Source organism: Populus alba, chromosome 5, assembly GCF_005239225.2.
Source record: "Populus alba chromosome 5, ASM523922v2, whole genome shotgun sequence".
In the NCBI taxonomy this organism is placed as follows: Eukaryota; Viridiplantae; Streptophyta; class Magnoliopsida; order Malpighiales; family Salicaceae; genus Populus; species Populus alba.
This window is the reverse complement of record NC_133288.1, coordinates 2688153-2708855: the sequence shown is the minus strand read 5'-3', so window position 1 is coordinate 2708855 and position 20703 is coordinate 2688153. Positions and strand designations below refer to the sequence as shown.

The window sequence follows — 20703 nt, the reverse complement described above, 5'->3', positions numbered from 1 at the left end:
TCCCACGAATTCCTGGATCAGTGGAGCGGGTCTTCCATCCACCCCAAGGCTAATAAATGGAATCACACTGATTTTTTATACCAAATTTGCATATTTATAATTTTCAATCCTTTGTAGTTTGTATCTATTTATTAAAGGTTCAGGTGATATTTTTCATGATCAACTATCAAAATCAAATAACAGTATATATCTAGGCTATGAAAAAAAAAAAATTTACATGTTTATCGAACAAGTTTAGTTTAATCAAGAAATCTTAAGAAAGAAAAAAACAAAACTCCACAAATTATTTTTTATATTTGTGTTAGAAAAAGTTATAAATATGTAAATTTCTATATACATAAATATAAATCGAGTTAATGACAACATAGTCTTTGGTGAGTTTATCACAATAAATTAATTAGACCTTATAGTATAGCATGAGAAATTATTAAATAGCCCTTCTATCGATGTTGACCACGCTAATTTAGTAGTATTTTATTCAAAAAATGGTTTTCTATGCTCATTGTTTTTTTTTATTCTATCTGCTTTAGATATTTTTTTTCTTAAAATAAAAAACTCAAAATAAATTAAGGGAAAAGAAAGTGAGATGGACGAGAAAGAATCAAGTTATAAATTTAATTTTAAGAGCATAAGGATTAAAATATATAGTTTTTTTGAAACCAGGATGAGTACTGATTAGTTAGTTTTACTAAACTGGATTGACTAAAATATAATTAACCCTTTATAAGTTATGGCATGGCCTTCACCTTCGTGCTCGAATAAGTCGATTATTTTTACTCATTTCCACATTTATCTTCATAAAAGCAAAGGTCCCTCCATATATATTTCAATCAGATAACGAAGGCGAACCTGCATAAAACGAATACAAGAGTTGAACTTCTCTATCCACGAAAAATCACAGAGCCTGGAATAAATGCAACGCACGGAGATTTTGAAAAGATTTATATGATCACTGCTACAGTAATGCAAAAGGCAAGGTACAAATCAAGCGAGTTTTCTCACAGGCATTGAGTGTATGTGTTCTGATGGCCATTAAGGCTCTCTACTGTTATGTGTTGCATGTATTTCACTATGCCCTCTTCATTTTCAAGTAAAATTTTCTAATGCTGTTCTTACTAAATGAGATGTAGATCTATAGTTACACCAATCTGTCCATTACCAGATGCAACTGCGCAATGGGGCACTCCTAAAATCCTTTGGTCAATAGCAATGAACAGTGTGATGTGGTGATCCAGACATTCCCACAGCGCTTGATCCCCCTTGAGGCCATGGCCAACCATGTGCGCGTGACAGCTGAGTTAACGCCTGATTGGAGATGTCTCAGGAAGGCTTTGATTTCGTTTTCGAAAATGATGGTCTCGTTGATAGCGGGAAAAGGACCTCAAACATGTTGTGAAAGAACCCCTTGTCATACTTGTTTTCCTTGGCTACCACCTGAGAATCTTCGAGGGGCGATATCCGGAAAAAGGATTTGCATTTGCTCTCTGGACGCTTTGCTTCACTGCTCATCCCACTGATGTTTGCTTTAAGTGCTGCAGCGCTAACCCTTGCTTCATTTAGCTTCCTTTGCCAGCTTATGTAGTCTTCCCACTTGAAGGTCTGTAATTCCAGCAAAAAGCAGTGACCACAAGTTTCAGGATTACAGTATTAACCTAGTAGATGAGATTGCAATACTGAGAACACCGGTTAATCCAAAAGCATTGTGCGCACATGGAGAGATAGAGGGTGGCTATGGTTGTCTATAAATACCACAAGGGAATTTAAACAACATAATCAACTGGTTGGAGTCATCATATTTAGAGCTGAACAGAAGCATATTAAAATCTAGAGATTGTAGGGGAAATTACTTGGAAAATTAGTTTAAAAAACTCCCCTCAAAATCTATTAAAGTAATAGCCAAGGTTCTTGCAATTTTCAACATCCTTACTTAATTCTAGCACTTCTAAACCCCCCCTGCCCTTTCTCCCAATGCTCCCTATCCCTCTTTTAAAAATGGAAGCACAATAACAAACCATAACACCCGCCAAAAAAATCAATAAATCTTTTGATTTCGGAAGTTTCTATGTTAATTGCTACCCTTATGGAAAACTCATGGTTGGACAAAACATTAGGAAGCTTGAAGAGGAGAAAGTGCAACTTCCACAGAAATTTTCTGAATTATGTGGTATTACATGTACCAAGCCGAGAAATTTATCTGTATTTGTTTTCATGGCTTGACACTGTTAACTTTTCCCTATTTTTCCCATCAGGTAAAGCTGCTGCATACATTTCTACAGAGATGCTGGCAAAAGGACCTGGAAGTGCATCTGTGTCTGTTACAGATTCTAGCGAAGAAACAAAGAAACCAGTGACCACTAACCAGTTGCGGGAAACCTCTAAAATTAAGTTTGACGATTTGAGCCGTTAAAAAAAATTAAGAGGAAGTTCAATCGTCGCAAACAGATACCACAAGTTAACAACCAGATATTATAGATTCTCCACCTATCGGCCACAGCCTCAGGTCACCAATGAAAGGTTTTATTTTTCTTAATTTTTTTCAGTTTCAGGAACACAAACAAGATGGTATATTGATAGTTTCTCATTTCTGTCACTGTATTAGAAACTTTTGGTGGTGTTACCAAACAACCCCTAAATTTCAGTTTCATAAAATTCAGTGTTGCGTCGACTATTTGTATTTTCCAAATAATAGACCTTGCAGAGTATCCCTCTTCTTTTCACCGATGGAGACTGCAACTGCAAGGAATAAAAAAAACAAAGGAAAACTTGATGAGAAAGAAAATAATGGACGGGATGAGAAGAAGAAAGAAAAGCTTGGTGGTATGATCTTTATGTGCAGTGCAAAAACCAAGCCAGATTGTTTCCTCTATCGTGTCATGGGTGTCACAATGAATAAAAAGGAACTCATGAATATTGGGTGTGAAACCTGGACTTGATCTTGTCCTCTATGATTTTGATCTGAAACTTATGTATGGTATCTACGAAGCTTCCTCTGCTGGTGGAGTAAAATCGGAGCCCAAGGCTTTTGGTGGTTCCTTCCCATTTCCGGTTTTATTTTAATTTACGAGGCAGACTTCTCTTTTGTAGCATTACTGTTTTCTCATCAACTTTACAGGATCTGCATTCTGATGTTAGTGAGTTCCAGGTGCGGTTTGTTGCTCACAAGGACTGTTTTCCAATCACTGAGAGTGTTTTCAAGAAGGCTATAAAGGACAATTATAATGAGAAGAACAAGTTCAAAACAGAACTTACTGTTCGACAGGTAAAATTTGGTCAGATCATCTGCTAGCTTGGTATGAATTCTTTTCTGTACATGTATTAGAACTGTTTATCTGATTACCCTATATATATAAAAAAAATCATCTACTTTCTCTTAGGTCCTGAAACTCTGCACTTTTCCGCCCAGTTATAGGGCCTGTACGCTCGCCACCAATGGTGACTGTTCAGGACAGAGAAGTTTATGCGGGAGCAAGAGACTTGCAGGTCCATTTGGAAAGGAAAGCATTTGCTAGAGGCAATCATGATGCTAGGAGATACTCTATGCTCTCTGATGAAAGGGATGGACATGTTGAATACCAGCAGACGGGCTCTATGCACAGAGATGAGTTTCCTTGTGATTTATTCATGAGTGAAAAGGAATATGGAACGCATGGCCTTTCAGGAGAGAGAAGAAAGTTGACTCCCTCTCATCATATTCCATCCACTCTAGACCCATACCAGAGAGACCAGGAAAGAGAGCACCCTCTTAGACAGCCAGACCCTACATACAGAGACACTGTACCTTTGCAAAGAGAAGGCGTTCTGGCTGTTCCTCTCTACTTGAACCAGCCATATAATTCTAGTGGTAGATGTGAATTGCCACCAGCCATTACTTCGATACCTGCAGCTTCTTCTGGCTCTGCTCTTGCTGCTTTGGACCCATACACGAGGGATCTATATTATACTAACCATCATGGTGCTTCATCTGCAGATGCATATGTGGCACCTCCAAGGAGAGATGAACTTTCTTCAGGTTCCTATTATGTTGATGGTCGTAGAGAGACTTACCTATTTGAGGCAGATGCCTTGCGTAGGAGGGAAGCTGATCAAGAGGGTAGATTATACTCAACGCATGCTTCTGATGCATTGTCAAATTATAACAGGTTACTCCAGTACCACGGAGCCAAGCCTGAAACTGCACCTCCATCAGTTTCATCTCGGTACTCCTTTGCTGGGCCATCTGTCTGCTATCGCTAACCTTGTTTGCAGATCTCTGCCATGGAGGTCGAAAATAACAGGGATTGAGTGTGTATGGTCGAAAATATTTTGGTTGGTTGGGATGGGAGATTGAGCACATCTGAGAGCACATTCGAGTTTATTTTATTGTACCTTTATTTGGATTTGGTAATCATGTACTTTAGACTTGATTGTTAGTCCAATTATTGGTAATGTTTTCATTAGGGTTTGTCTTAAACTATCCAACTGTATTTATCTATTAAAAAAATTGCATCTTTGCAAGAGACGTCTCTGCCCTCTCCTCTTGACTTCCTTATTCATTTTTCATCCCTTAATCAATTCGTTTACCCACATCAGAAACGAGGTTTCTTCATGTTCCTACTATGTTGATGGTCGATGAGAGACTTGCCTCTTTGAGACAGATCCCTTGCGTCGTAGGGAAACTGATCAAATGGATAAATTATACTCCAACATACGCTTCCGATGCATTATCAAATTATAACCAGGTGCTCTAGTGTCTCATGGTTTCTGCATAGTCCTCTTCTCTTCAAGCACATGTGAATTAAATTTGCTGCTTATAATGTTTAAGTCCATGCACGTACAGGCTCTGAATTTGTGCTCATTCTCCCTAGTTGAAACTTGCATTAAAATTCCTGTTTTTAGGCTGATCAATTTTCGTTATAGGCTCTTCAAGACTTTCCTAGTTCTCGCATGGTGTCGGTAATTGTTTGCGGATATATAGCAAACAGGTTGCTGTAATTTGCAATTGATAACTGTGTAGTTGATGTTTGGTTTTTAATGGGGGAATTGAAGTCCTAACATATACGAGAGACAGAATAGAGAAAAAAAGAATCTTTTCGAAAAAAGTTCTTGATGTGAACTTGAACGATTTCTACTTCAGAAGAGGGCTGTTCTTTAGTTCTTCGGAGCGGACAACAGCAAAAGGCGGTCATTCGAGCTAGCTACTTCTGCAGGGGATCTCATTAAGGTTTTCTTAATCAGAGCCATACAAAGGGTACTGTTAGAATTATGAGATTTTGCCTTTAGAAAGATAGAATTAAGATCAGTTTTTCATATTTGAATTCTGTAACAGTTTATCTCCTTCAGGATTTGCAGCAGAAACATTCTGCTTAGTCTAGGATTTCAATTCCAATAATCTCTCAAGTTTGTTGAGAGTTCTAATGCATTTCAAGTTCTATGTAAGCCTATATATAGGCATTTGAAGTTAATGAAAATATTGATCTTTCTACCCAACTCTGCCATCTTAAATCTGTTTCTTTTTCTTTACGTAAACTGTATTGTTTAAGTTTAATTTATTTCCATCAGTGATATCAGAGCAAATAGATCCTACGGGCTATGGGGCAAACAATTTTTTCTTTCTTTTGAGTGATAACAATAAGAGAAGGTGAGGCAAACACAGAGAGGGTGAGCGAAACACTTGAGAGTTATTTTCTTTCTGTTTTTTGTCAATGTCTTCTTCAAACAATATTGTATCTGCAATTCCAATGTTTAGTGGTGAACTCTATCATATTTGGGCTGTCAAAATGAGATTTTATCTAAGATCTCATGGCTTATGGAATGTTGTGGCAACTGATTCTGATCCTCCACCATTGAATGCAAATCCTACAATTGCTCAAATGAAAGCACATGAAGAAGAAAAACTCAAGAAGGACAAAGCCATTACATGTCTTCATTCTGATCTTGCAGATCATATTTTCACAAAAATAATGAATCTGGAAACACCAAAACAGGTATGGGATAAGCTTCAAGTCGAATTTGAAGGCAGCAGCAGAGTCAAAGCAGCTAAACTTCTTGCATTTAAAAGAGAATTTGAGTTGATGAAGATGAAAGACAATGAATCTGTCAAAGATTATTCTGGCAGATTAATGGATGTTGTAAATCAAATGAGGCTACTTGGAAACACATTTGAAGATCATAAGGTAGTAGAAAAACTTATGATGTCTGTTCCTCAAAAGTTTGAAGCTAAGATTTAAGCAATAGAAGAATCCTGCGATCTGCAAAGTCTGACTATTGCTGAGTTAATTAGCAAACTTCATATTCAGGAGCAAAGGGTTCATATGAGAGATGATGAGACTGTTGAAGGGGCTTTCCAAGCAAACAACAAGGAAAGGAGTGCTGGTAACCTACCCAGAAACAAACTTGTCAAGTATGCTAAAAGGAAATCAAGTATACCTTCAAAAAGACAGACTTTCTCACCATGTTCTTATTGCAAAAGAACTAACCATAATGAGAAAGATTGATGGTTTAAGGGGAAACCTTCTCTTCAGTGTTTGTTCTGTAATAATCTCGGTCACAGTGAGAAATTTTGCAGAATCAAGAAGAAACAATCTCAGCAACAAATACAACAACAAGCAAATGTTTCTGAAGAAAGCAAAGATGAGGAGGAGCATTTGTTTATGGCAACACAAGCTAGCAATACCTCTGAACTGAATACATGGCTTATAGACAGTGGCTGCACAAGTCACATGTCTAAATTTCTGTCAATTTTCTCCTCTATTGACAAATCAGTTCAACCGAAGATCAAGCTGGGAAATGGAGATATTGTGCAAGCTAAGGGGAAAGGAACTGTTGCAGTCAGCACAAATAGAGGTATTAAAACCATCACAAATGTTCTTTACATTCCTGAAATAGATCAGAATCTCCTTAGTGTTGCACAAATGCTCAAGAATGGTTATGAAGTCTCTTTTAAAGACAAATTTTGCTTTATCATTGATACACATAATTCAGAGATAGCAAAAATCAAAATGGATGGTAATAGCTTCTATTTGAAGCTTGATGCTGTTAATGGACATGTGTTTAGTGCAAAGATTGATGAAAGCATTCTTTGGCACAAAAGATTCGGTCATTACAATCTTAATTCATTAAAGTTGTTGTATGATACTGGAATGGTAGAAAACATGTCTGTAATTCATGTTACTGCTCATACATGTGGAAGTTGTGAACTGGGAAAGCAGCATCGACAACCATTTCCTAAAGGTATATCCAAAAGGGCAACACACATGCTGGAGCTGGTTCACTCAGACATATGTGGACCTATGAGCACAGCTTCTTTGAATAATAATGTGTATTTTATATTATTCATTGATGACTTCAGTAGAATGACTTGGGTTTATTTTATGAAAAACAAGTCACAAGCTCTATCTATGTTCAAAAACTTCAAAAGCATGGTTGAAACTCAAAGTGGTCAGAAGATCAAAGTGTTGAGAACTGATAATGGTGGAGAGTATACTTCGAAGGAGTTTAATGCCTTTTGTTTAGAAGCTGGGATTGTACACCAGCTGACAACTCCTTACTCTCCACAGCAGAATGGAGTTTCTGAAAGGAAGAATAGAACAGTGATGGAGATGTCCAGATGTGTATTGTTTGAAAAGAAGTTGCTAAGGTTTCTATGGGCTGAAGCAGTAAATACTTCAGTATACTTGCTTAATAGACTTCCAACCAAGTCTGTTCAAAACAAAACACCATTGGAGGCATGGTCTGGAGTCCGGCCTACTGCCAAACATTTAAAAGTGTTTGGATCATTGTGCTATTTTCATGTTCCATCTGCCAAAAGAGGAAAACTGGATGCTAGAGCAGAAAAAGGGATTCTTGTGGGATATGCAACAGAATCAAAAGGTTACAGAGTTTTCAATCTAAATTCAGCCAAAATTCAGGTCAGCAGAGATGTGCAATTTGATGAAAATGCTTGCTGGAATTGGGACTTAAAAGGAGTTCAACAGACTATCACAGCTGCACTTGAATCACCAGTACAAAGTATTGATGTTGAAGATCAACAAGCCATTGAAGCAACTTTAGATACAACAATACTTAAGGTTAGACAATTGTCTGATGTGTATGAAAGATGTAACCTTGTACATGCTGAGCCTACAAATTACTCTGAAGCTGCAGGAGATCCAGCTTGGATTGAAGCAATGAAATGATAAATTGATTCCATTGAAAGAAATGGGACTTGGAGATTGACTGAACTTCCTGGAGATAAAAAGGCAATTGGAGTGAAGTGGGTTTTCAGAACCAAATTCAATCCAGATGGTTCAATCTTCAAACACAAGGCTAGATTGGTTGTTAAAGGCTTTGCTCAAGTTGCTGGAGTGGATTATGGAGATACTTTCGCACCAGTAGCTAGGCATGACACAATAAGACTCCTACTTGCTCTTGCGGGACAAAAAGGATGGAAAGTATATCATTTAGATGTGAAGTCTGCTTTTCTAAATGGAATACTACTTGAAGAAATTTATGTTCAGCAACCAGAAGGCTTTGTTGTTGCTGGTGATGAACACAAAGTTTACAAGCTACACAAAGCTCTTTATGGTTTGAAGCAAGCACCAAGGGCTTGGTATAGCAGGATTGATACTCATTTGATTCAACTAGGATTCAAAAGAAGTGAAAATGAAGCTACCCTATATCTGAAACAAGATGAAGATGGTTTGCAGCTGGTGATATCACTCTATGTAGACGACATGCTAGTTACTAGAAGCAATGCAAAGTTGCTGGAAGAGTTCAAAACTGAAATGCAAGATGTTTTTGAAATGTCTGATCTTGGCATTATGAACTACTTTCTTGGAATGGAAATACATCAATGTAGTTCGGGTATTTTTGTTTCACAAAGGAAGTATGCTGTTGATATACTCAAGAAGTTCAAGCTTGAGTCATGCAAAGAAGTAGCAACTCCTTTAGCACAAAATGAGAAAGTTTCAAAGAATGATGGTGAGAAACTTGAAGATCCCTCTGGATTTAGAAGCCTAGTGGGCAGTTTACTATACTTGACAGCAACTAGACCTGACTTAATGTTTCCAGCTGGTTTGCTGTCAAGGTTCATGAGCTCACCTAGCAATATTCACATGGGAATTGCTAAAAGGGTGTTGAAGTACATCAGAGGAACGACTGATCTTGGCATTTGGTACTTGAAGACAGGAGGAGTAAAACTAATTGGTTATGCAGATAGTGACTGGGCAGGGAGTGTTGATGACATGAAGAGCACCTCTGGGTATGTTTTTAATATTGGTTCAGGTGCAATATGTTGGAATGCAAAGAAGTAGGAGGTGGTGGCACAATCAACAGCTGAAGCAGAGTATATCTCCATGGCAGCTGCTGCAAACCAAGCAATTTGGTTGAACAAATTGCTTGCTGATTTGGGTCAAGAACAAAGCTCACAAACTGAGCTTCATTGTGACAATAAATTTGCCATTGCTATTGCTCTAAATCCGGTTCAACATGGCAGAACCAAGCACATCAATGTGAAGTTTCATTCTATAAGAGAAGCTGAGAAGAACAAGCTTATAAAGCTACACTACTGTCCAACAGATGTTCAACTTGCTGATATAATGACTAAAGCTCTTCCTAGATCAAGACTGGAATTTCTAAGGATGAAACTTGGTTTGTCTAAGGCAAGTCTCAAGGAGGAGTGTTAGAATTATGAGATTTTGCCTTTAGAAAGATAGAATTAAGATCAGTTTTTCATATTTGAATTCTGTAACAGTTTATCTCCTTCAGGATTTGCAGCAGAAACATTCTGCTTAGTCTAGGATTTCAATTCCAATAATCTCTCAAGTTTGTTGAGAGTTCTAATGCATTTCAAGTTCTATGTAAGCCTATATATAGGCATTTGAAGTTAATGAAAATATTGATCTTTCTACTCAACTCTGCCATCTTAAATCTGTTTCTTTTTCTTTACGTAAACTGTATTGTTTAAGTTTAATTCATTTCCATCAGGTACGAGTCTCATAGTTTACACCACTAGACTTGTCAGATTTAGCTGGAGTTCTTGAGCTTGACGCAGGGTTGGAAAAAGATAAAACTTGTACGTGCAAGAGGAAGATCTTTCTGCATTTGGAGCAGTTCAATTGTTCTGGAGGCAGCATCAGACGCGAGCTCCTGAATATTAGTTGGAGATGCAGCGGCCATTGTGGAAGATCTGTCGCGGGAGATGCATGGACTTCAACTGTGTGCTGGATTGCAGATTCATACATGACTTGGTCATTTACTGCTAAATAATTAGGAAAGTAAGATTGCTTCAGAAGGGATTGTGAACAAGAGGGACATTCAAAATGCTTTGTTTCATAATTGATATATTTTTTTTATTTGAAACGGAATGAAATGATAAATTTACAGGGCTGATCATATATTATGCACAGACAAGCAAGGATAACAAAAAACATATAAGCATTAGGCTTATCAGGGATTGTAATCAATAGGCAACTATTTCATTTATCAGGAAAACACAAAAATATTTCAATCCATGCTCTCTTATCAGGGATTTCTTGTACATAGTTATAATCAAATCAAGAATCACTCCATTGATACAAGTTCTTTCATCTTGAATTTTAGTTTTTTTTTTTAATTCAAAACATTAAGTTATTTGATTACTTATTAAATTTATAATTGGTCTTTGCACTAAAATCAAGTGCAAATTTTTCAACATGCATTAAAATGGATTGGAATAGCAAGTCTAAAATTGTAAAAATAGTCAGAGTCCAAATACAAAATTATTGTATTTTATTTACATCAGACTTAGCATTCAGTTTTCAAATTCAAAATCTTTTTATTTGAGACATGCACAAAAAAAACTTTGAAATAACACCGGACACAAGACACATCTCACACATGCATTATTGAAGATGTTGGAAAATACCTCAACCAGTCATTCTTTGGTTGAGAGATTAGACTTAAGATTATTTTATTCAATTTCATTTGGTTTTATTATTCGGTTTGATTTAACTTCATGTTAATACATTTTATTTAGTCAGTTCCTAGTTATTTAACTTGTATTCTACCACGGGTTGAATAATGTTTTTGCAAAAACAATATGCAAGCTTTTTAAATGTTTTTTTATTTAAATTCTAATTATAAATTAAAAGATTTATTCATGCATTTAATTAAATACTTCGAGAATCATTTATACTAACAAATGTAAAAAAACAAAGTGTTCATGTGTCTATTCAACTCGTTTCATTGCAAGTCAACTAATTTTTTTTTCTAACGCAAAAGAATTAATATATAGGTGTTATTAACGTGTTTTTTGACATCAAGCAAGAAATATAACCGTTAATCAAAAAATTGATACTTATATATAATAAATTGTAGTAAATATCATGTGTTAATAAAATGTAAAGAAATAATAATAAAAAAAGGTGTTCTACATATAATAGGTTTTTTTACAAAAAAAAAAGTGTAAAGAAAAAAATTATAAAAGAATAAAGATAAGTACAAAAAAATGATCAGTGATAAACCAAGTATTGTGATAAATATTTAAAGTGTAAAAAATAATATTTTTTTTAAAAAAAAGTGTAAGGAAAAAAATAAAAAAATAAAAAAAATTAAAGATAAAAAATAGTGATAAATAAACCAAATATAAAATGATAAAAATAACAAGTATAAAAAAAATTATAGTAAAAACTTGTTTTCTAAGAAAAACCCAAAAATTACAATTTTACCACACAAAAAAAAACAAAATTTACAATTGTAATATTTTTACATTAAAACAACATTTTTTATAGTAATTGTAAATAAATGTTTGGGTAGAGTTGGATATTCATATGTATTGTATTTTACATGACACAGTTTTGACGATGAATTATGAAGATCATTAATTGATTTCTCCTGCTCCTCTCTTCTTCTTCTCCCTCCTTTCTTCCTTTCTCTCCTTTTACTTCCAACTCTAGGAGCTGCACAGGGATCGAACCCATCGGTGGAGCAAGCATGTATCTCAAGCTTTTACGATGATGAACTTTCAGCAATTTGAGCTTTCTGAAATAGTTAAATACAAGCAAAATTAGATACATAGTTACTTATTTCATGGTTTGCAGAAATTGGAATGATTGATCGGTACTTACCGTTTGTGTAGACAACTGTTGTATTGTGGTGTTAAGATTTCGACCCCGGAATCCTTTCATCTCTACATCATTGAAATTAACTCTCCGCAGCTTGGGAGTGCTCAGTGCTCCGTTGGAGAAAAACTTCATCCCAGGACATTGGCTGACAGCTACTTCTACCAGAGATGGGAAATCAAAGCTGTGTTTTTCTGAGCAAAAGCTAGTTAGGCTTGGTAAACGATGAAGCTCTAATATTTCTAATTTTCTGAAGACAATCTCATCTTTTATTCCCTCTTCCTCGTTTGCTACTATTTCGGTAACCATACTGCAACCCACTACTTTCATTCTTGTGAGTTGCGCCAGACTTTTTGCTGTTGTGGATGTCACTAATTTTACTAATCTTTTGCAATTCCACACATCCAAATTTGTTAGATTTTGGAAAGAAGCACGCGATGGAGCTAAATAAATCAAACTGCCGCAATTCTGTACCACTAGAGTTTCAAGAGTCTGCAGAGCTTGGTCCAGTTGGGAATTGCTCTTCCATAGATGCTCTAGGTAAGGAAGAGTTTTCAACTCTAAGTATCGTATCGGTGAAAGAACTCTTGCATGCTCCTCCATACCATCAAGTCTAGACGGGAGCAACTCTCTGAACGAACTACATCCCACAATAAGTTTTTCCATTTTAGGGAACCTCGGAAGCAGATCAATTGGAAAAGTTGCAAGTGCATCATGAAAGCAAAACAGATTGAGAACTTTGAGCTTGTAATAGAAGTCTTGAGGGCACAGGCTTTTCAATAATGCCGATGCATCCTTGCTTTCCAAATATAAATCCTCCAAGTTGGGGAAGATCTGAAAACCAATCAAAAGAAAGCATGCTTGACTTGACGTTTTCTTAACAAGTTTATAGGCTGTGCATAGAAAGATCAACTGAACACTTGACCAAATGAATTGTGCCACGTGAGCTCTAGCTTCTGTTTGGTAATGTAATGAATGCAAAAGCTTTGTTAATCTTTCAATAAGAATTCTCTTTCTGCAGAGGGGCAGTGGCTTTTAGATTTAACTCATCAAAAAACATATGTATTCCTCAAAAGAAGTCATCATGCTTCATTAATTCACCAAATATTGGGATGGCAACCAAATTCACCTTGCTTGAATGGAAACATAATTAATCATAACGGTAAGATTCAAATGCTTGGTCCAAACTCAGGTCCAAGTTAACCTAAACATACAATAAAAATTTGTAAGAAAATTGTTTTTCTCTCTTCTAACTCATGTAGTTGTTGTTATCATCCCTTTATCAAACCAAGAATTTCAATTTTTGATCTTGAGTTTTTTTATTCAAGAAAAGTAGACATAACAAATAACCGGTTCCTTTTCATGTTACTTTTGCTCATGGTTTGTTTATGAAAGGATTAAAGAAAAGAGAGATTAGGGTTTATAAAGATTTGAAATTTATGTTGATAAGATTGATTCATGATTATTATGAGTTTAAAGTTAAGTGATTAATTTTAAATGTGTTGTTAGAAATAAGAATTTGTTAATTGATTTGTTATGGGTTAAGAAATTTATTTAAACTTTGCTGGAAAATCTGGTCAGAATGATCTTAATGTTGAAGATAATTAAATTTTATTGTAGTCCTTGATCAATGAAAAATTATAGTTTAGTACCTAAACTTTTAGAAAATAATAATTTGACATCTGAAATGTATTCTGGAATTTTTGACAGTATTCTTATGAGGTTAACTCTGTTTGATAATTGATTCGTGTAATTTTTAGTTTAGTCTCTACATTTTGGAGATTTACAATTTAGTCCCTAAACTTTGAAAAAAATTATAGTTGGTTCCTAGAACGTAAATTGAGATTCTAGACAGAATTTAGTATGGGTTATGGATGAAATTTCAGTATGGCTATGTATTTTTGACAATTACAGTTTGGTCATCCAATTCTGGTAAAATTATGTTTTGGTCTCTATTTTTGAAAAAAATTATATTTTTAGTCCCTATACTTAGAAGACTAAACCCGGTTTCTTTTATGCATTGGAATCTTTTAATTAAGTTGTTTTTTAGTATATTTCTTATATTTGTTATAGGTACTTATAATGATCCTCAATAGGATGTGTACTTATAATGATCCTCAATAGGATGTTTGGATCTTTCATCTGGTATTCCTTTTAATTATATATTTTATGGGTGAATAGGATAATCTTTAATATGTGCATAATATTCTATATACATAACTAGTGAGAGAGGCATCAACCTATGGCGATTGATCCTCCCCAAGTGATCACCTTCGGAAGTCATTCGATCACTTTCAAGTGTCATCTAGTCACTGAAATGTATTCCACTATTTTATAATAATATGCTTAGTGTGTGTATGTCAAGATAAATTATCTTGTAAGCTATTAATATCTAAGATGTATATTAAATATTATTCATTCACCGAGTTGATTAAACTTACCCTTTATTTTTAATATTATTTCAAGTTTTTATTTTCTGTTAGCAGGTGAATTTCGTTAAGTGTTCTTGCTTCTTTAGGAATTATTTTGTGAGGCTTTCCTTTTAGTTTTTACTTGATATCTTACATACTCTAATATAATGAGTATTATGGATTATTGTTTTTGTTTTAATTATTAATAAGAAGTTTTTGAACTATCATTTGATTTTATTAGTTTTAAATAATATAAATATTTTGAAAAATTATGAAATGTTGCATACTTGTTCTTTTAATATATCCCTTTTTGAGATTTAATATAGGTGGAATGTACTTACAACACCGTTCATGCATTGCTCGTAACGGTCTAATGAAAGTTTATGTGAAAATTAGAAAGATGTGGAGCGTGTACGTGCTTGGAATAGAGTTGAAGATCATACCTTTCTAAATGAGAGAAGTGGCTGCTGACCTTCGATGTCCATGTGGTCCTCCCTGCATGGTTCCTGAGAGCACTTGATTTCTGAAGGAAATATTTCAATTTTCTCACAGTGATGCACCCGAAGCTTTTTCAACCCCGCCCATTCTGATGTATGTATTCCTGGATAGAATCTCTTTAGTTCTGGTAAGTGTTCAAGATTCAGATCGGTAGCTTTAGGAAACCAAAACTCAGGACCTTCTTCTAGTCCTTCATCCTTTGCAACAATTTCCTCCACTCCACAATTTACTATCTGAAGCTCTTCAAGTTGTAGAAGGTTTTGGGCTACAGAGGCAGGGAAGAGACTTCTTAGACTAAGACATCCCCCGACATGCACAGTACACAAGTTATCGAAGGAAAGAACTCCTCGTGGATCCCTGTTCCAAACATGCTTCAGACGTGGAAGATTCGTTAGACGCACAACTCTCAATTGAGAGGTTGTAACATCAAGTCTTTGTTCCACATTTATGAGCACTTGGAGATCAAAAATCTCTTCTACTGAATCACAACAATTTATAAACAGATTCTCTAGATTATGGAATCTTCCCAGCATACTGGAAGGGAAAATATTCAGTAAATTCTTTACAAGAAAAACCTGCAGTGTCTTCAGTTTGCAAAAGGAATCAGAATGGAGTTCACTGTGCCATATCACCTTCAAATTATCCATTTCGGCAATTCGAAATTCCTCCAAGTCAGGGAATGCAACCTGCAGTAACAATTCCATTCTGTTAATAGATTGCCAACGCCCATAACAAAATATCACCTTTGGGGTAAAACATGGAAACAAAATACACGTGTGAGGCAAGCTCACAAATTAAGCATGCTTTTGAAATAAAATCACCTTGTCATCGAAGAAAGCTGATTTTGTGTTGTCAGGTTTGCTCATGACAGGGACATCTGCACTTGATGGGATGGAAATAAATTCCTTCAGTTCAGGGCAATTCCCTACCATCAGCATTTTCAGGGAGTGGCATTCAAGCAAGTTACTGGTGCAGAATCTTGTGAGTTTTGGTAGACTAACGAGCACTAGGCTGAGTAGTTTAGGGAATAGCATCTTGCTCATCATTTTACCTTCTCCGATTCCTTCTGGAACAACTATTTCCTCCATGGACTCGCAATTACATATTTCAAGACTTTTGAGTTGTGCAAGACTTTCGACCATAGAAGAAGTCAATAAATAGTTTAAATTGCTACAACTCTCCACAGCAATGCTTGCTAAGTTCTTAACACAGGGAGGCTGCGCAGCAGGTTGGTCATGCCATATCTTTTGCACTTTGATGGAGGAGAGCAGCAGGTCCTCCAAATTGGGGAATAAAATCTGCATGCACAATTTTGTTTTATTAATTCTTTTTTATTTTTCAGCGAGATAAAAATAAATCAAAGCCCTTTAATTTGTCCACTCATGAGAATGGGTTTTTGTTCTTTGAGGTTAAAAGGACAAATAATAGCTTGTTAAAAGAAAGCAAACCAGACCTTTGTATTGAAAAGTGACGTGGAAGTCCCAAGCTCATTCCCCGCAACAATTTCTTTTGACCTCGCATCACTTGCTACTAGCTTCTGCCTTCTCTGCGAGTCAGAAGATTCCTCGACATTGGCGTGAAAGCTTGTGAACTGAGGCAGCCATTGCAGTGTCAGTCTACGTAATTGAGTGAACTCTATTGGTTCACCGTCAGCAGCATCATTCTCACTTTCCTCAGCAACAACCTCTGCCATGATCTTGCAATCAATTATTGTGATTTCTTCAAGGCGCACAAGTCTTCTTGCCATGGAGACTGAAAATAAATTCTTCAACCTAGGACAACTTTCTACCTTCAAAATTCTCAAGTTTCCAAGCGAATCTTCCTTAAGTTGGCCATGGCAGATCTTCTCCAAGTTATCCAAATTTTCAAGAAACAGTGAGTCCAAGTTCAGAAAAGCAGTTCGAGGACCCGTCCTCATCGAGTTTATGATATATTGAACTCCAGGACAATTTTGGACGTGGAGATGCCTCAGCTGACGGAAACCTTCCCTGTCCAAGTCATTGAGGATACTCTTAACACCATTCAGCTCTTGCAAATGAAGTTCTTCGGTGATCTTCAGCAGCGTGTTCACCCCCTCCTCCAACTGAGTAACAGTATTGAGCTTGAGTTTCAAAGTTCTTGAGGTTGCATCCTTAACAGACCAGTCCCACCCATCTCCAATAAATATTCTGAACCTTTCCAAGTTTTGAAAGCTCGAAAACAAGTCCTTGGGCATATTATCTGCATCTGTAATTTGCATGTCTAAGGTAATTAAGTTTGACAGAAGCTTCAATTCTGACAGGCAAGCATTGTTTCTTTGACTGCTTGATCCTTCAGTCTCCCATTTCACGAAGCTGTTTCCCATATATAAATCTTCTAGCCGGGTCAAGGAAGAAAGGGCATCTGGTGATATTACTTCAAGCCTTTCACAATTGCTCAAATCTAGAAGTAGCAGACGAGTCAATTTTCCTATTTCCCTTGGCAAACGAACAATATTAGAACTAATTAAGCTGAGAACTTTCAACTTCTTTAGCTCTCCAACTATAGATATGTCTTCCAAAACACAATGATCCAAACACAGCGTTTGAAGGTTCTCAAGAAATTGAATTGACGAAGGCAGTGGTGAAAGGTTAACTCTTGTCAGATCCAAGACTTTAAGCTCCTTCATTTCTCTGAAAAAGTTGTCTGGTGTTTGCAGTGAGGGATCCTTGTTCAGCAGCATAAACGACCTGAGATTTGGACATTCTAATATTGCAGGAAGATCAGGAATTTTCCGGAAAGGCAAAGAGATTGCAGTGCACTGTTGAAGCGTGCACTGTTGAAGCACATCATTGGTTGGCCATTCTTTGAATTCATCTGCCACAGCAAGCACATGGTGTTCCCTTAATGCAAAAGAGATGGCAAAACTTCGAACAACATCATGCATTTTCACTCTTCCATCCCTGTCACCTTCTAGCAACAAACAAGAGGCTTTAAGTTCATCCACCAATGTACGCAGACTGTTTCTTGCTTCTTCCAATTTGGAACGTCCCTTGAACAAATCCAAGCCTATAGCATGCTTTAACAAGTCTGAGATTGAAGAATCATAAGTTAGGAATTGCCCACAAAGCAAGAACAATGACTTGATTTCATCACCTCTCAAAGCTTTGTAACTCAGTTCCAGACACGAGTAAACTGGATTGGCAATTCCATCTTTATCAAACTTCTTTTAGCTGTTTCAAGGCGTCCTTCCAGCATGTAGCGTCTTTATTTTTCAGTGCCGTAGACAACAGCAGCAAGTAAAAATCGGCAAGCCTGCACATCTTTTGGCTACTTCAGTAGCAACAGGTTTTACACTAGGATTTTTAACAGTAACTCCCACCATCTTTGCGAAAAAATTCCATGCTTCTCTTTCAGGCAAAACTTCAAGCTTGAAATATTTGTTTGAAAACTTCAAGCAGATGGACAGCACATTTTCATTTCTTGAAGACATGAGTATCTGCATCCTTCATGATCGCTACCTGAAGGATTCCAAACATTCCTCCAATTTAAGTTCTTTCCAAATCATATCATCAAGAATTACAAGTACTCTAGTCACTTCTTTCAATCCTCTCGTATATTGACCTTGCCCTTCCTCTATCAGTTCTTGCATCCAATCTGAGTCCGTAGGCCCATCTGCTATTTCACCTTGAACTCTTCTTGATGTTGGAGTCTTGTGAGACACCTGCCAGAACCACCGCATCGAACAAGCCTACCCTCCTTGACTTGTTCAGCAACCTTCGTCACGAGTGTGGGCTTCCCCACACAGCATCCCAATACCCCAGACCATGTTCACGGCACCATCCTTCAATGCATCCACAATAGGCATTTAATACAGATCTCTTGATTCAAAGGCCTCATAGTCCTTGACAGGCCCTGTACCCTGATGGAGCAGACGGTAAGAAACTTCCATCAAATTTCCCTTTTTCCCGTGAGATCAACAATAACGTCAAAACTCCTTCTTCGCTGCCTTTTACCCAACGATAATATCTTTAATCAGTACACCAAAACCCATGAAGCACTTCTACTGATTCCACTCCAACAACACCATCTCCCCCTTCAATGACCCCCCAATGAACACTTCTCAGCCAGTCTCAACATCATCTTCATCTCTTCCCGCTTGCCTTCTTAGGCCCCTCTATAAATGAATACACCCTTGTTTTTTGCTTCTGTCAGCTTCTCAACTTCATTTTTAAGTTTCCTGAAATTGGTATTACAATCAAGTACATTAACCAATCTGTCTCCTTAATGGGAACAACTAACAGCTCAGCAACTTTGGCTACAATAGAAATCAAAAATTCATGTCCAATGAAACTTAACTCTTTCTTCTTGTCTGGAATTCAAGCAATCAAGGAACTGCATATGAACAAATTTAAATCAGAAAGAAACTTTTCAAATCATCAGGAACTAAATCAGAAATGAACAGAAAAAAAGATTTCTTTGTTGCAAGTCAACTAACATTTAATAAAGCAAAAACAACACAAATAATAAAACAAGCAGCAAAATCCAGAGGCTTTTCTCAAAAACATAAAGTAACAAAGAAAGGAAAGAAAAGCAACAAGATGAAAAAAGCAAATTAACATCAAGCGTCTCTGGAATCAAAGTGTAAAAGATAGAAAAAGACAAAGTCCTTAAAGCAAGCCATACCTCTTGGTTTCAGCTAATAAACAGAGCAGTGACTTCAACCAGTAGCAAGATGCAAATATACTGCAGATTATAAACAGCTAGTTTAATTAAAGCAAAAACAACACAAAATAAACAAGCAGCAAAGCAGAGGGCTTTCAAAAGCATAAAGTAACAAAGAAAGGAAAGAAAAGCCAATCAAGATGAACAAACCAAATTTAACATCAAGGGGTCTCTGAATCAAGGGATAAAAGAAGAAAAAAGGAAAAGTCTTTAAGCCAAGCATACCTCTTGTTTAGCTAATCAACAGAGCAGTGACTTCAGACCAGTGAGCAGAGGTGCAAATATTACTCAGATATAACAGTAGGTTTAATAAAGCAAAAACAAACCACAAAAAATAAACAAGCAGCAAAGCAGAGGTTTTTCAAGCATAAAGTAAACAAACAAAGAAAGAAGCAATCAGATGAAACAGAAAATTAAAACATACAAGGGGTCTCTGGAATCAAAGTTATAAAAATAGAAAAAAGGAAAAATCTTAAGCAAGCGTACCTCTTGATTTCAGCTAATCAACAGAGCATTGACCTTCCAGACCAGTGAGCAGAGGTGCAAAATATTACTGCAGATTGTAAAGTTTAATCAGCAGTGAGGAAAGCAAGCGGAATGGAATGAGAGAAACAGTGGATGGCTAATGATTATTCTCTGTATAGTTGAAAGAGCGCATCTTTCCTTCATAAGAGAGTGGGGAAAAAAAGAAAAAGAAACAACTTGACTTACTACAGGAATCTAGGGGCCCACTTTGGAGAACTAACGATTGAACTCTGCCGAATAAGCAAGTGCACAAATCTAAACAGTGAGGAACAACTTGGCTGCTGCATGGCTACAAGAACTAGGGGCACACTTTGAAGAACTAACCAATCATGAACTCTGCCAAGTTGCTTGGATTATGGAGAAAATTGAAATCTTTGATAGTTTTTGAAAAATCTGGTATTTTATAGTTATAAAAAAATTAATAAATATAAAAAAAATAATCTCAACTAATAAATTGAAAAATAATTAAATCAAAAAAAATAAGAAAGCAACAAGAAAAATAGAGAAAAAAAAAAACTGAAATAGTACTT

The 20703-nt window shown here is 36.2% G+C and overlaps 2 protein-coding genes across 3 annotated transcripts; one reads left to right on the top strand and one right to left on the bottom strand.

Moving 5' to 3' along the window:
* The first annotated feature begins 3116 nt into the window (after positions 1–3116).
* LOC118036310 (uncharacterized) lies at positions 3117–4281 on the top strand. Of its 2 annotated transcripts, none has more exons than XM_073408973.1 (2): positions 3117–3259; positions 3375–4281. In XM_073408973.1, exon 2 carries the CDS (start codon positions 3430–3432, stop codon positions 4231–4233), a length of 804 nt encoding a protein of 267 aa, XP_073265074.1. In that variant the 5' UTR covers positions 3117–3259; positions 3375–3429; the 3' UTR covers positions 4234–4281. The 2 variants fall into 2 exon arrangements, with proteins under 2 accessions (XP_073265074.1, XP_034897877.1); XM_035041986.2 differs by having other exon boundaries at positions 3136–3259; positions 3404–4281.
* Positions 4282–11718: 7437 nt separating this feature from the next.
* Positions 11719–18171, bottom strand: LOC118036311 (uncharacterized). The gene is made up of 5 exons (XM_035041987.2): positions 16419–18171; positions 15787–16263; positions 14911–15651; positions 12063–12890; positions 11719–11976 (listed from the first exon to the last, which is right to left on the bottom strand). The coding sequence occupies exons 1-5, from the start codon at positions 17868–17870 to the stop codon at positions 11944–11946; spliced, it is 3531 nt and encodes a 1176-aa protein (XP_034897878.1). The 5' UTR covers positions 17871–18171; the 3' UTR covers positions 11719–11943.
* Between the last annotated feature and the right edge of the window lie 2532 nt (positions 18172–20703).

Excerpts from the sequence above, each read along its gene's own strand:
- LOC118036311 (XM_035041987.2), bottom strand. The coding sequence starts at position 17,870 with ATGCATGATGTTGTTCGAAGTTTTGCCATCTCTTTTGCATTAAGGGAA. Across the intron at positions 16,264-16,418 it reads CGTCACTTTTCAATACAAAG|ATTTTATTCCCCAATTTGGA; the intron begins GTCTGGTTTGCT and ends TTGTGCATGCAG. Across the intron at positions 11,977-12,062 it reads AACAGTTGTCTACACAAACG|AAAGCTCAAATTGCTGAAAG; the intron begins GTAAGTACCGAT and ends TAACTATTTCAG.
- LOC118036310 (XM_073408973.1), top strand. The coding sequence starts at position 3,430 with ATGGTGACTGTTCAGGACAGAGAAGTTTATGCGGGAGCAAGAGACTTG.